The sequence below is a fragment of the Emydura macquarii genome, unplaced genomic scaffold, assembly GCF_026122565.2.
Source record: "Emydura macquarii macquarii isolate MOO-44397 ecotype Brisbane River unplaced genomic scaffold, CSIRO-AGI_Emac_v2 contig_1253, whole genome shotgun sequence".
NCBI lineage: Eukaryota > Metazoa > Chordata > Testudines > Chelidae > Emydura > Emydura macquarii.
The window spans coordinates 26,652,339-26,668,730 of record NW_027131390.1 but is presented as its reverse complement, the minus strand read 5'-3'; the positions used below and the strand labels follow the sequence as shown (position 1 = coordinate 26,668,730).

Genomic DNA, 16,392 nt, shown 5'->3' with positions numbered 1-16,392 from the left:
GTGTGACGGAGGGGTGTGTGTGCGCGCGCGTGTGTGTGTGTGTGTGGGGGGGGGGGGGGATATTTTTAATTTTAAGCTTACTTAATATAGTTTGTTTTCTGGAAATTAAGCAACAACAGAGTCTACATTCAGAATAACATTTGGACTTCCTAAGGAAATACCATTGTAACACTTAGTACTGTTTGATACCACTTTTGGGAAAACAAAAAAAGCATTTATGCATGTTAAATCCAAAAACCAGCAAAAGGAAAGCAACTGCTTCATTCCTTGCATAGTGGTTTGTACAAACAAGTACTGTCCCTGGTACTCTACACTGATATTTCTTGATTACGCCACTGCAGTACATAGTATCCTTAAAGGATAACAGAATAATGCCAGCTGCACTGTATTTTTGCACCCTACTATACATGTTTTCCACTTAATCTACTGTCCCATATACTTTAGCTCTTGATCACCTGCAGAAAAGAATTTCATTTTCACTGTGAAAACTACTCTGATTCAAATCAGTTTCAGGTTTCCCTAGTCAATGATATGTTAATTTTCCATAATCCACTTCATCCTAATATTAGGATTGTATGATGATATGATGATCAAATATATGATTTTGGAACCACTTCTGTGCAAGCAAAGAGGTTTTATACTCTCAGCTGGCATAGCTAAGTTCAGCTGTGAGCTTTGGACTCTTGCTCTTATTTATTCTCTGGAGTGGGAGGAGTAGGAAAGGCTATACCACTTACATTGCACCTATTACCAACCAGTCTTTGGAGCATTACTCGCATTAGTCATATTAACTCTTCAGAATCTAGCCAGTTCCCAAGTGCATCATCTGTAAATTGACTATCTCCAAGGATTTATATAGAGCAATTGAGAAGGAGGAGGAGAAAAAAGATTAAGAAAGATGCAATAAAAAAATCTCTATATTTGTGTTTCCAAGTAAAGCTGTAGCCTTCAAACTCTTTGTTACAGTAAAAACCTCAAAGGAAACAAAAAAACCTCAGCTGCTGTATAACTATATTTCTGATTTGACAGCTACAATTATAATCATTCAGGCATCTATTTCCCCACAAACTCTCCACAGCCATAACCTTCAGTGATTAATTATAAAGTTCCAGGAGCAATAGTACATAGACTAATTTCCTAAACAATAAAAGACAGGATTTCTCATTTGGAGCTAAATGAAACACGAACAGGTTGTTATTCATGCTGAAATCTAGATGCAGAGTCATGTTGCAGCCATTACAGAAGCTATTAAACACAACCTCGAATCAAAGAAATTGTAAGTCTGTCTCCTAAAATAAAATAAAATGTTTTGCTCACAAGATAATTCTGACTTTTCCCCCAGTTTGTTAGTTAAAACAAACAAACCAAACAAACCAAAAACCTTTCAGAATCCAATTTTCTTTCTCATTTTGCATCACCATTTTGTTTAATAGTAATTTAAACTGAAACAGTCTAGGTCAAAACAAACTTTTGATAAAGCTTTCATACACACAGAATTACATGGGGTCATTTAAAAGTTTCACAATACCCATTAATCAATCAAAATTATAAAGTGTGTACTAACTCCTGATCTAAATGCCAACTGTTTTTTCAACTGTTAAGCCCCTACTCTGATCATTTAAGGACGTTTTAGAGTTTTCCATGCATAAATGGGTGAAAGTTTGATGAGTAGTCTGTTGCTCTGTACAGTAAAATCAGTAGTTGCTGATCTGGTGCCCACAGCCCTCTTGGAAAGTTTTCTATTCCTACACATTTTTCTGTTGGACTTGAGATATACACTTGTTTTCTGCACAACCTGTCCTTTAACAATAATTATTTAGAGCGTGAAATCAGCCCTGCTTTATACAAATGATCCAAAAAGTGTCATGTTACAGAGATTAGGAAGAATGAAAATCATGATTTTTATTTTATTTTATTTGTTTTGTTTTAACAATGGATATTTTATTTTTCATCAATGAAGCAACTTTTGGGCCCAATCCTGCAAATATGTACTTGAGTAACTTTACCCAATAAGACTAGAGGTATAAATAAACTGTTTACACACTTAATTTTCCTTTTGTCATTTGATGGGATTCTATGCAACTACACGGTTATTATTGAATTTGCAACAAATTCAAGAACAAGAAAAGCTATCTTTGAACCCTATGTACTTAAACCCCAATCCATGTCCAGCAGAAGTCAATGGAAGCCTTTACAATGATTTCAATGGGTGCTTAAACAGTTCCAGAAGGCAGATAATCTCACAACATACATCGAGTATCTTCAGCATACTTTGGGGATGCTTGAATGATGGTCACCCATAAAACCTGACCATTAGGTAACCAAAATAATGTTAACTCTGTATTTAAAATATTCCCTAGTGTTCTTATCATAAGTATACAAAATATTGCAAATGTACAGCTGATAGCTCTGCCTATTATTAAGGTTGCCTGACACTTCCCATTGTAAAACCCTGTTATCACTCGGGTTGAATTTTTTGGAAAATTTCAAATAAAATAGTTGAGCCATTTCCAAGGGGTGCACATTTTGCCATTGCCATGAAATCTGCCCCAAATTGGCCAAGTTATAAGCCTTTGAAAAATCAGAGTTTGCACGTGCTCAGTAGAGACTTGCTAGAGTTTAACAGCTAAAATCTCTGAAGGCTCACACACTTCCTCATACTGACCGTATTGTGCCCACATCATCCACACAGGACAACTTAGTATGCTTCATCCTTTCACAGCTGTTATGGTGACAGAACTGCATACCTACAATCTCTACAGAGTACCTGAGCATGCACCAGCCAGGGTTACAGGGGGGAAGCAAGACTTTCCCTATAATAGCTATCTCCAGCTGGGGTGCAGAGGAGTGTTGGAACTGAGGGCAGGGAACCTGACACTCCTTTGCTCTCAGTGAACCCCCTGCTAGCACACAGGCAGCTTGGAGGAAGAAGACATCTGATTCAAATGCAGAGGGGGAAAACAGCCAGACTTTAATGTTGTGATGGACAGCCAGGGGAGTAGACTGGGAGAAAAAGCCTGGCACAGCAGAGACAAGGACTGGAGGCTAATGGAGGATGGACACTTGGAGTGGCGGAGCCTGGAGCCTAGGGATGGAAACAGGGAGCCAGTGGGTAGGGAGAACACTGAGATAGGATGAGGAGCCAGGAGAAAGTGGGACTGGCAGGGCAAGAGGAATCAGTGGGGCACTGGGAAGACAGATCTGACAAGGAGCCAAGTGGTGGTGGGGAACTGATACTAGTGGTGCAAAGAAGCTGGGGCAAGGAGCGGGGGCAGAAAAGGACATGGAAACTGGATGAGAAAACTGGGGAGGGAGTTTTATGAACACTGTATGTGACCTGGTCAGTGAGGGGAACTTATTGTATATTGGGGACAGGGAGACTGGAAGCTGAGGAAACAGATCAGGGAATGAGACTGACTGGGCAATGAAACTGGAAGTGGGAGTGGAGGGGAGATTGGAAGGCTGATGCTAGAATTTACTGGGAAAAGAGACTGGGATCAGAAGCCTGAGGACTGGAGACTGCAACCAGCAAGGTAAGGAGAATAGGAGAGGGACAAGGAGCCAATGGTGGATAAGGGACAGGACTGCGGCTGAGACAGGTTGAAGAGGATGGGGTGGAAGTGGTCAAGTTTGGGAAGAATGGGCAGAGTCTGTACCCGCTAGAGAATACTCTCCTCCAGAGCCTGGAATGGAACCCAAGATACCGGAGTCTCACCATTCCTCTACTATCAAAATATTTGTGAAGCCTAGAACAAGTTGGAAATTTTTTTTGTCAAAATGGGTTTCCTTCGCAGAAAGCGGTTTTGAGAAACAGAATTTTTTTAAAGAAATTGCATTGATTTTAATGACATTTCTGTCAGAAAAAAATCTGAAATGTGAAATTTTTCATTTCAGAAAACTTCAGGAAAAAAATAATTTCAGAATCACTCTGGGCTGGTGATACTTATTACTGACTGAAACATCTTATCTTATTTTCTATATCAAAGTATCTCCTCTTTGTGTTATTGTAGCTCTATTAGTTCCAAGACACAAATGAATTAATCTTATTTTAGATTCCTTGAGATGTCCTGGGAATACTTCCTCTATATTCCTGACACAAACATTTTGATCTAGAAAATAAGATAAGCACTCAGTATTCTAATTAGAAGAGAGGGTGTTTTCAATACCCTAGAAAAATTATTCCAGGGTTATACAAGGATAAAATAAAATAAAAATTCAAAATGAAATTTTGTTCTGAAATTTCAAAATTTTTCCAAATGGAATTTTTCAAAAGATTTTTTTCAGAATTTCTATTTTGCAGGAAATGTCAACATTTGATTTTCTGAACTGAAATGAAAAAAAAATGAAATGTCAAAATTTCCCAAAACAGAAATTCCAAATTTCATAGATTATAAGGCCAAAAGGGACCACTGTGATATAAAGTCTGACCTCCTGTCTAACACAGGCCATAAAACTCCCTCAATTAATTCCTATTTGAACTAAAGCATATTTTTTTAGAAAACATCTGATCTTGATTTAAAAATTATCATCCATGGAGAATCCACCACAATCCTTGCTAAACTGTTCCAATGATTAATTACCAACACAGTTAAAAAATTGTACCTTATTGCAGTCTGAATTTGTCTAGCTTCAAGTTCTATACACTGGATCTCATTATATCTTTGTCAGTCTACCAGAGACTCTCTCATTTTTGCTTTCCATGCATAAACGATAGGAGACAAAGCCCCCTTGGAGTTAACATGTGACAAAATATTTACCTGCATTAGAATTAAGCTCTTCATTCTCTGATTCTGTTCCATTTTGGCTTCCACTTCCATGGAGGCTGTTCATTGCCATAAGCTTCATCTTCTGTAACTTCATTGCCTCAGCCATGGCAGCTGCTGTTAGACCTAGCAAATATAAATAAATAAATATAATAAAAATAAATGGAGCATTCCTTTCTACAAGTATGAATAAAACACATTCATTCAGTTCACATCCCTTTTCCAATTACTGTACTGTTATTTTGATTATCACCCTGAAACTGAGTCACTTGAGATATTCAACTATATTCATTTCTTTTCAAATATATATTCTGGAAAGCAGCATTTATGGACTGGATCTGATTTTATTTTTAAATATCATTTCCTGTTCACATTATTATAATAGAACTGCAAGAAATTCCTGAATGTACATTGGCTCTTAATTTCAAAATGCCACTTAAAATAAATTAATACCACCAAAAAAAAAAAAAAAAAAAAAAAAAAAAAAAAAAAAAGGCATTAAAAACACAATTTTGGTATTTTTCCAAAGTCAGCAATGTGATCCAAACAAAATTTTTCCTTTCCCGCTGGAAATGAGCCAATGCCATTAGAATTCAGGTAACTATAAACTTGACCTCCAAGCAGCTCAGGAAAGATGTTACAGTGCTTATCAGCTAAATAGACTCATAAAAACATACAGCATAAAGCAGGTAGGGCTAGGAGATTTTCAAATGGCTCAGAAGTCATTTTCTCTACCATATAATCTGAAAGGAAGCGAAATGAGGGGAGGTGAGGTGAGAGTAGGCCCTGGATATTGGTTACTTACACACACACACACACACACACACACACTTTACTGATACTGTCTGTAGAGAAGAATGACTCAGAAATTTTGACATTTTGGCTTAGCTCAGTACCCAGAAATTCCATGTCTAAATTCTGATGCCTGAAAAGTTGAGCTGGAAATCTTTTATCAGCAGTTTATCTCCCTACCAGGAATATGAAGAAAGAGAAAACTAACAATCAAAAACAACTCTACAAATATCATGTATAGTTCTGGTTGTTTGTTTTGGGGTTTTTTAGAATCCTAGGCTAAAGGGGCTTTTTTAGCTCCCTTTCAACAGAATATTGTATAATCTGTCCCATGTCATTTGCTGTGACTCTACAAACTGCACTGTACTTCAGTGGCAGTGTGCTGGGATGCTTTATATCAGACATTATTCATAAATTGCTACAATTGTTCCAAAAAAAAAAATCACTGAATTACTTTAAACACAAAAAAAGAGATATTGCAGTGCTGTAGTCAGTTAGAAAATCGGAACCTTTAGGAACAGATTTTATTTTCATTATTTCACAAAAGTGAAATGCCTGCAAGGTGCATGGAATTTTTAAAACGCCACAGTAACTCAATATATAGCCCAAATTTAAAAAAATAGTAACAGTCCAAAAAAATGCCACTATGGCTAAACAACAGAATAAAAGAGGTGAATTAGAGGCAAAAAGGCATCCTTTAAAAATTGAAAGTCTAATCCAACTAAGGAAAATAAAAAGGAGCATAAACTCTGGCAAGTCAAGTATAAAAGTATAATTAGGCGGCCAAACAAGAATTTGAAGAGCAACTAGAAAAAAAAAAACTCAAAAACTAACAACAAAAAATGTTTAAGTACATCAGAAGCAGGAAGCTGCCACACCATCAGTGAAGCCACTGGATGATTAAGGTGCTAAAGGAGCACTCAAGAAAAACAAGGCCACTGCGGAGAAGCTAAATGAATTCTTTGCATCTCTCTTCACTGCAGACAGAGGATGTGAGGAAGAATCCCATATCTAAGTCATTCTTTTTAGGTGACAAATCTGAGCAACTGCCCCAGATTGAGGTGTCAGCAAACGAGATTTTGGAACAAACTGATAAATTAAACAGTAATAAATCACCAGGACCAGATGGTATTCACCCAAGAGTTCTGAAGAAACTCAAATATGAAATTTCAGAACTACTAGCTGTTGTATGTAACCTATCACTTAAATCAGCTTCTGTACCAGATGACTGGAGGATAGCCAATGTGAAGCCAATTTTTTAAAAGGCTGAAGAGGTGTTCCTGGTAAGCTTAACTTCAGTACCAAGCAAACTGGTTGAACCTACTGAAGAACAGAATTATTGGATACATAAACATGACTTGTTGAGGAAGAGTCAACACAGCTTTTGTAAAGGGAAATCATGCCTCCCCAATCTATTAGAATTCTTTGAGAGGGTCAACAAACAAGGGTGAGCCAGTGGATATAGGGTACTTGAACCTTGAGAATGTCTTTGATAAGGTCCCTCACCAAAAGCTATTAAGTAAACTATGTAGTCATGGAGTAAAGGGAAGGTCATCTCATGGATCAGTAACTAGTTAAAAGGCAGGAAACAAAGGGTAGGAATAAATTATCAGGAGAGAGGTAAATAGCGGTGTCCCTCACGGATCTGTATTGGGACTAGTGCTGTTCAACATCTTTATAAATGATCTGGAAAAAAAGAGGTAAACTGTGAAGTGGCAACATTTTCAGATGACACTGAATTACTCAAGATAGTTAAGTCCAGAGCAGACTACGAAGAATTACAAAGATCTCATAAAACTGTGTGACTGGACAAGAAAATGGCAGATGAAATTCACTGTTGATAAATGCAAAGTAATGCACAGTGGCAAACATAATCCCAACTATCCATACAAAATGATGGGGTTTAAATTAGCTGTTACCACTCAAGAAAGAGATCTTGGAGTCAGTGTGGATAGCTCTCTGACAACATCTGCTCAGTGTGCAGCAGTAGTCAAAAAAAGCTAACAATGTTTGGAACCATTAGGAAAAGGATAGCTAATAAGACAATAAATATAATAATGTCGCTTTGTAAGCCCATGGTATGTCCACACCTTAAATACTGTGTGCAGTTCTGGTCACCCCATCTCAAAAAAGATATATTAGAATTTGAAAAGGTACAGAGAAGAGCAACAAAAATGATTAAGGGTATGAAACAGCTTCCATATGAGGAGAGACCAAAAACACTTGGACTGTTCATCTTAGAAAAGAGACCACTGAGGTATATATATGATATGATATAGAGGTTGATAAAATAATGAATGGTGTGAATAAGTAAATAAGGAAGTGTTATTTACCCTTCACATAACGCAAGATCCAGGAATCATCACTCAATTAAATAAACAAACAGGAGGTTTAAAACGAACAAAAGAAACTACTTCACACAACACACAGTCAACCTATGGAACTCATTGCCAGAGGATTTTGTGAAGGCCAAACATATAACTAGCTTCAAAAAAGATTTAGGTAAGTTCATGAAGGATAAGTCCATCAATGGCTATTAGCCAAAATGGTCAGGGATGCAATCCCATGCTCTGAATATCCCAAAGCCTCTGACTGCTATATGCTGGGGGTGGATGACGGAGCATGGATCACTTGATAATTGCCCTGTTCTGTTCCTTCCCTTTGAAGCCTCTGGCACTGACCACTGTCGGAAGACAGGATATTGGACTAGATGGACCATTGGTCTGATCCGGCATGGCCATTTCTATGTTTTTAATGTTATGTCCTAATGTTGTATGATGAGCTGAAAAAACATGTCCCCCAAAAGAATGAAATGTTCTGTTGTTTCTGGAAAGTACACTTTATTGAGACATTAGGCACTGATTTCACTGCATTAATATATATCACAGTCTTTATTGTCAGACATCATTAAACTAAAAGTAAAAGAAGACATCATTTTAAAATTTGCTGTTTATGAGCTTGATACTTAATCAGGTGTTGTGCTTTTCAGAGTAGTTCCTTATATAGGCTTCACAAGAGTTCTCACTGTAGTTTGGCTTAAGTAAGCAAGAACCCAAAAGAATTAAAACTGAATTCTTTGGTCTTGATTTTCTTTTCAAATCATTTTACACTGGTATAACTTCACTGACTTCAGTGAAGTTACTCCTGATATACACCAATGGGTATGGATTCAGAATTAATCATAAACGACTCTCCTCCATATAGATAGTTCCTTCTCTCCTTTTCTGTACTCCTTATCTAAGAGCCTTCTGGTATTCCCAAGTATGGACTTCATTTACTCACTTCTCTATGCCATTAGCACTAGGTACAAAACCTACTGAACATCACCTGTATTAACTAGGCACCTGTTTTATAATCCTGTCACTTACATGTGAAAACCCCCACAGTATTTTAATAGGGAGCTTTTCAAATACTCTTTTAAATACAAATAAGAAAATTTATAAATATAATTCATTTCAGAAAACAGCATCAGAAACCTTGTTATTTCAATATTTTAATACAATTCCCAACCCAGCACACATTAATCACTATTCAAACAATAACATGCAATCTCAGTTTAAATGCAAAATAGTTAACTACTTTTGCAAATGCTGACCGTTAGTAACTCAAGTATGAGTTAGAGGGTCATGATACTACTTCTGTTGCTATAGATGCTCAGACCAATATCACTAAGATATATTCCATTAGAGAACACCTCTTGAAGGACAAAATTTGACCTAAAACTCAAACTGTTACAGGACTTCAGGAAGATTTGAAATATTTTGTTCCCCCCCACTCATCTACAGACTCATAGACCCATAGACTAAGGTCAGAAGGGACCAATATGATCATCTAGTCTGACCTCCTGCACAATGAAGGCCACAGAACTTCACCCACCCACTCCTTTAATAAACCTTTAACCTATGACTGAGTCATTAAAGTCCTCAGATCATGGTTTAAAGTCTTTAAGGGACAGAGAATCCACTAGCAAGTGAGCCGTGCCCCATGCTACAGAGGAAAGCGAACCCCTCCTCCCTCAAGTCTTTGCCAATCTGCCCTGGAGGAAAATTCCTTCCTGACTCCAAATATGGCGATCAGTTAAACCCTGAGCATGTGGGCAAGACTCACTATGCACCTCTGTACACCTTGGTGCCAATCAGAACAGCAATGTCAGTATCTTGCTTTCACATTATTTCTGGCTAGACCAAAAAACCCAAGAAGAAACAAAAATTTCAGGAGAAATCTTCCAATTAAAGATTTCCAGTACAAGATGCAGATCCAATTAGGGTGGGTAATTCAGATAAACAATATGGATGAACATCTAAACTTTTGAGTGCTTATCCCAATCTAATTAAAGTTTTGAATATCATTCATCACTAAAATCAATATCAGTGATAACCTACATACAGAAATGATACCTATTCACAGTCTGTTCTCTCTTCACTTCTCAACATAAAACAATCTGCAAGAAATATTCAGATTTCTTGTAGAGTTTACAAGAAATAAGGAACTTGCAAATGTTAAATTTGGAGTTATTTAGTGTAATCACATCTACACCCACATATGTAAAGGTGAAGAATCCTGTGCTGGTGAATGGATGAACCAGATGTCTTAATATGTCTTTTCATCTTTAATTTATAGAGACTTTTTGACAATTTCAATCATTAAAATTCCTTGTAAGATGAATTAAAAGATGAAAAAGGTTAGAGGTTGAGTGTCAGGGAAGCAAATGTGAATGCAGGATCTATTTAACAGATCTAGTGGAAGGCAAAAAAAGTGCTCTTCTCCATCTCACTTGCCTATCATTCAGGGTTAATTCAAGAGGCGTTTTCCATGCTATTGATTGCATTGTTCAAGGTAGAGGAACCCTACACTTAGTACAGTCAGAGCTGAGTGCCTTACTTTTAAAATAAATACATATATGGAAAACATCCCAGATTACGCATTTGCCCCTCTAATTTAGAACTCAGAAGACAAGGCTCAGTAAGAAGCCATAATTTGGCTGCCATAAAATAAAATAAGTACAGACACTCCTGGGAACTTAGAAAATGATCCGCAATATCACTAATGCAAACAGTCCAAACCAGTTTTGTTTTCTGAGTGAGCTCTAAAAGTATGAATCTTGACTACAGCTGGGTAACTGAAAATGTCAGAATGCATGCTCATATACACCTGTGTTGCATCATTGACAAAATGGCTAATCATCATTATTAATTTCCATTTCATGATTTATTTTTGTTAGGGCACTGTATACTCTCCCTTTTACAAGTGTACATAACTTCTATTATATCGTACATTCATTTTTTAACTAAACCTTCAAATACACAGTAACCTATACTGTATACTCTGCTGTCAGGTTTTACCCAGAGAGCATATATCAATCAAACAGGGATGGAGAAACTATGGATGCAATACCCAACCCCCCTACCCTTCTGCACTGGCCTACACAGGGTTTTTTAAGGGACAATGCAGCATACACACAGTCCGTTCGGACACCAGGGAATTACCAAGTGGTAGTTTGTGTCAGGCCTGTGACTAAATACCATAAAAGACATTATGAAATACCTTTACAGAATAATATCTAGTTCTTATATAGTGCTTTTCACCTGCACATTTCAAAGTGCTTTACAAAGGAGGTCAGTATCATTGTCCCCCATTTTGCAGATGGCGAAACTGAGGTACTGAGGGGTAACATGACTTGTCCAATGTCACCCAGCAGCCCAGTAGCAGAGCTGGAAAGAACCAAGACGACATCCTGAAACAAAGTTAAGTTACACCCTTGCAACCCCACTGACGTAGATAAGGTAGCTCAAGTGCAAATGAAGGTAGATTTGCCCCACATATTTAACATATATCAGTGAAAACCGGATTCACACAGTCAACAGGAGGACTAAGTCAGTTCCTAAAGAGAGAGCTCCAAGGTGACAGAATGTATCTAAGTAATCCTGTGCTCTAAGTAAAGCTATTTTTTCACTTTCCTAATTAGTTATACTGTGCCCATCCCTTCATATTAGTCTGAAAGCTTTTCTGTCAAAACTGTGAACAAGCAAATTAACTAAAGGGGAGCTATGAGTAATCAAATCTCGAGGTTTGCAATTAATTAAATGAAATGGTGAGTCAGTGCACTGCAGTATGGTCTTATATTAAAACAAAACATTTAATTAAATTAACAGTCAACACATTGCAATTAATAATGTTCAAAAGAAAAAAATGAAAGGCAGTTTAGCCCTGCCATATTATTTTAGTCTAACAGTCAAACACTGTTTATCAGCTTGTTATTTGCGTTCAAAGCTGCTATAGGTCAAGTGGGATGTGCTAAAACACGAATAATGAAACATCTGGTGGTATGAAATGTTAATATGAGATACCATATTGCAAACAGTAAAAACAGTTCTGAAACATCTTATAAAGTATGCTTTTGAAGATTGGGGGTGGCGGGCTTTGTTCAGTTTTTTCAAAAATAAAAAGACAATGCTTACACAGTGCTTTACGTTTCAAAGTGCTCTGCAAACATTTACTAATTCATTTTCACATTAATTAAATAATATAAAGTGGAGGCCTCCATGTTGTTAAAACATAAAACCCCTACTCAATGATCACAAGTGGTAAAAAAGCTGAGGCTTAAAATAAAACCCTAAATAAGAACATTAGAACACTTTAGATCTGAGTCCCAATCCAAGTCCCAGCATTGCAGCTTTTGCCTATCTCTGTTAATTGACTAAACTAGGAAATATAATAAATAAAATTGTAGGTACTAGAGTATATGCTTCTCCTAGAGTCTTCTATTCTCAAGGGAGGTACAAAAATATGCTGGCTACCATTTCAGAGGAGCCACAGAAAAAAATAATCTACCACACCAAAATAACTTCTGAGAGTGTAAAAGTGGAATTTAGTGAACAATTTATCATGGAGGATGGGGGACTTCTTGTTATGCAAACAATACATTTTGCATAATCTCAGCCATAACCTTCATTTACTAAGACAATCACTACCTAACCACGGAACCCTATCTTTAGGATAAAGCAATAGGGAAACACAATCATTAACTCAGTTCATTGTGGATTTGCAAATCAATAGCAACAGGAATCAATTAAAGAGAATCTGGGATGATTTGATGCCTCTCGGCATGTATCACTAAGAGGTAACAACAAGAGAAAGCAAAGTGACAGCTAACAAGTACTAAAAGGGAGGAGAAAACAGATGAGTTAGAGAACAAATCACAGAAACAAAACATGCTTGTCTGATTTTACATAAGTGAAAAACAAGAAAGGGAGCCAGTGAATAAGAGAGTATATGTCAAACTCCAGATTTTAGGAAAGGAGAAAAATAAAGATGGAATCAGCTACAGATAAAAGGACCTAAATCTACTCATGTTCCATCAGTAAACCCAAGAAGGCTTCTCTTGATTTATGCTAGAAATAGGAGAGCTGAATTAGCTCCATTGTGTTCCTTTTATAAAAGTAAGTGGAATTATTAGTATTATTACACCCCTGCAACTGAGAATAGAATTTGGTCCCAAATCTTTTTGATTTAATCTACAGATTTAATTCACTAGTGTATTGTCTCTTCATTACTAATCTCTTCATAATAAAGTTTATCATTATTTTCAAATATTATATTTCATATATGATAAAATAAAGTAACATTTTCAGTACAAAATTGAAATACTGGTGCCAAATTCTGGCTGACAATTTGCACACAAACATGAGAAAACCTGCATCCAGCGGCAGCAGTTCTTGGCAGAAGTTCACTGCTCCATGTTATATGTCTGCCACAAAGCCACAGACATGTATAGAAGATTTAAGAAGCTGGAATAGGTTCATGTGTGTGGTCCACAAGTATGTTTTTTATTTCACAGGGATATTGTGAAACTCAGCTCATGGTCTAAAAAGTATGTTGAGACCCTAGGACACATAAAACATTCATAAAATAAAGCTTTCACTTGTAGAACTCAAAGTCCTTCATAAATGTCGTTAAGATTTGCCAAGGTCACAAAGCAAGTCAGCAGCAGAGCTGGGAATTGAAACAATGTCTCTTTCCCTCCCAAATTTATGATGTAGTCTAGTCATTGGTCAATGCTGTCTTCTGAAAGCCTCCATTCAAGAAAGAGAAGGAATATTTACATTAGTATTAATATAAAAGCTAGTATACTAATAAAGGTGCCTGGACCAAACAATCCTCCCTATGCAAAGATTGTCATCCAAATCATTCCTCCTCTAAGGAGGGATAGAATGAGTTAGTACTTGAGGATGGTGCAAGCAGAACATGGCTGAATATGAAATGGAAATTTGGTCAATAAAAATGAGTTAAAATACATTTCTGATATTCCAGTTGGCCCAAGACCCACAGCTAATTGTTGTGATTCTACAACAACATACAAAAAAAAGTTTCTCTCTCTCGTCTTGCTGGGAGAAAAACCCTCACAAACAACAGCCAAACTGACTCACTAACTATTATAAAGTAAAAAGTGAACATGTTTAAACAAAATGTGCAGCATGTGTACAAAGTAAACACACTGAAAAATAAATAAAAGTTATCTAATCTCTTTCAGTTAGTGTAACTGTAGGTGTAACCTATAATACTGAACAAAAATTTTCAAACACCACAATTTTTCATTGAGAGTGTCCTTTTAACACCACCATTTTTAATATATTACGCACAAAAAACCCCTATGTTAAAAGAACATTATTAAGGTGGCAAAATCAAATATTTAGAAGTTAGGAAATGCCAGACATAAGGTTTTCCAGGCAACCTTAACTTGGCCTTCTTGTGTGTATGCATTATGATCATATACTATTTTTCCATGGGATCCCTGCCTCATTCAGTACACAGAGTGGCTAGTGCTCACTTAATAAGCTCTATTTAGCTATATCTAGTTATCAGTTCCTTGTTCAGAGTGTGGTGCCAGGCCTTCTTTACTGTACACTATTCAAACCCTGCTATGAAAGCAGAATTATTTATTATTTCACAGGCTTTTATGAGATGCTCATCAATATAGAATCTGAGTGCATCACAAACATTAATGAATATATATTCACAACACCCTGTGAGATAAGAAGGTTGAATTTTCCATATTTTACAGCAGGGAAGTGAAGCACATAGCGATTGATGTCAAAAGTATACACTAATTTTAGTTCACCCATTTGAGACACATAGGGACTGGATATTTCAGAGTACTTATCTTTATCTGATCAAGATATAGCTCACATTGACTTTAGTTGCATTTATGAGTGCTCAGCACTCCTGTAAATCAGATTGCAAAAAATGAGGTGATTACATAGCAACTACTTTTAGAAGATTGCTTTAAGTGATTTGCCTAACCTTACATAGGAGCTCTTTGGCAGAGGTGTATGGATAGACTAATCCTCCACGGCAGCTTGAGACCATTCTTTCTCTTTTTGCAATCCCCTGCTTCCTTCACTACACACCTTTCAACTTCTCCAACAAATGAGCCATGAGTCCTACAGATAAAACTCATTCACCACACAACCCTGATTCATCCCCAGAGCAGATCCATCCTGTGCACCTACTGAAGCTGGAGTCCTGTGGAAAAAATAGCTTGTGATCATGTAATTAAAGACTGTATCATAATGGATACATTAAAGATGCTGAATTAAGGATGCACAGGCAACCGTAATTCTGATATTTCCTAACTTTTGAGTGCTTGACTTTGCAACCTTAGTAACATTCTATTAACACAGTTCTCGTGTGTGTAAGTAACAACCACATGGGTCATCAGCAATGTGGAACTCTTTAGATTAATCACACGGACTTCTGTCACTCGAGCTAATAGAGTAACTGATAGTAGTAGTTGTCATCCTCTGCGTGGACCAGCACTACCGGAGGATGACACACACTGCCAGTAGGTTTCATAGATATTTTCGGAGAGCAGAGCAATGGTGAGACTCAGGAATCATGGATTCCATTGCACGCTCTAGAGGGGAGTGTGCTTTAGTGGGCACAGATTCTTCTGACCATTCTCCTCGAAACATGACCCTTTCTGCCATCTATCCTCCAACTTGTCATCATCTTAGTCCTGTCTCCTCATTCCAGTCCTAGTATCCTTCCCCTGCCAGTCCGTTTCCACTCCTCAGATTTCTCACCCTAGCTCCATCTCCTTGCCCTTCAAGTCCTAATTTAACACTCCCAGCTTCACCCCATCCACCAGCTCCTTGTTCCCAGTCTCCTTTCCCAGCAAGTCACAGTTCCTTTCATCCTGGCTCCTCTTCCAAACTCTCTCTCTCTCTCTCCATCCTGGCTTCCAGTGTATCCTTCTCGTAGATGTTCCTCATCCGCACTGGCTCCCAGTTCCAGACTTCCTCCCTAGGCTCCTGTCCAATCTCCATGTGTGTTAGTGTCCACTCCCACCCCTGGCTCCTTGTCCCAGTCTCTTTGCCTATCCAATCCCAGTTTTGCCCTTATACCCTAGATCTTTGTCAGATCTGTCTCCACACCTCCTTTACCATTTCCAATCATGTTGCTCACCCAGTCCCTAGATCTCAGTCTCTTCTTGAACTATTGGCACCCTCTTCCCAGACAGAACTTGTCTGTTTGTACAACTAATCCTAGTGTCTCTTGGTTCCCAGTCTCTGTCTCTACCCTGGCTCCCAGTTCCAGTCTCCTTGCCCAGCCGGTCCAGTTCCCCGCACCACAGCTCCCAGTCAGTTTCCCCTGCCAATCTCTAGCCCCAGTTTGAGCCCCCAACCTCAGGCTCTTTGTCATAATCTACTAACCCACCCCACCCTTGAAGATCCAGCTCTTCTTCCCTCTGCTTTTGAATGAGCAAACTTCCCCCATCATTGAGAGACAGGCTTTGTGTTCTCAGTTCTGCTTCCTGGACCTGGCACAGCCTGCAGCA

General features: G+C 37.8%; 1 protein-coding gene across 1 annotated transcript in view; it reads right to left on the bottom strand.

Annotated features, from left to right (window-relative positions):
• The window catches only part of DACH2 (dachshund family transcription factor 2), a 479,250-nt gene that overhangs the window by 136,945 nt on the left and 325,913 nt on the right, over window positions 1–16,392 (bottom strand). Inside the window, exon 4 of the mRNA XM_067548387.1 lies at window positions 4,758–4,889. Coding sequence (XP_067404488.1) covers window positions 4,758–4,889 — 132 coding nt within the window. The remainder of the gene's footprint in view (window positions 1–4,757; window positions 4,890–16,392) is intronic.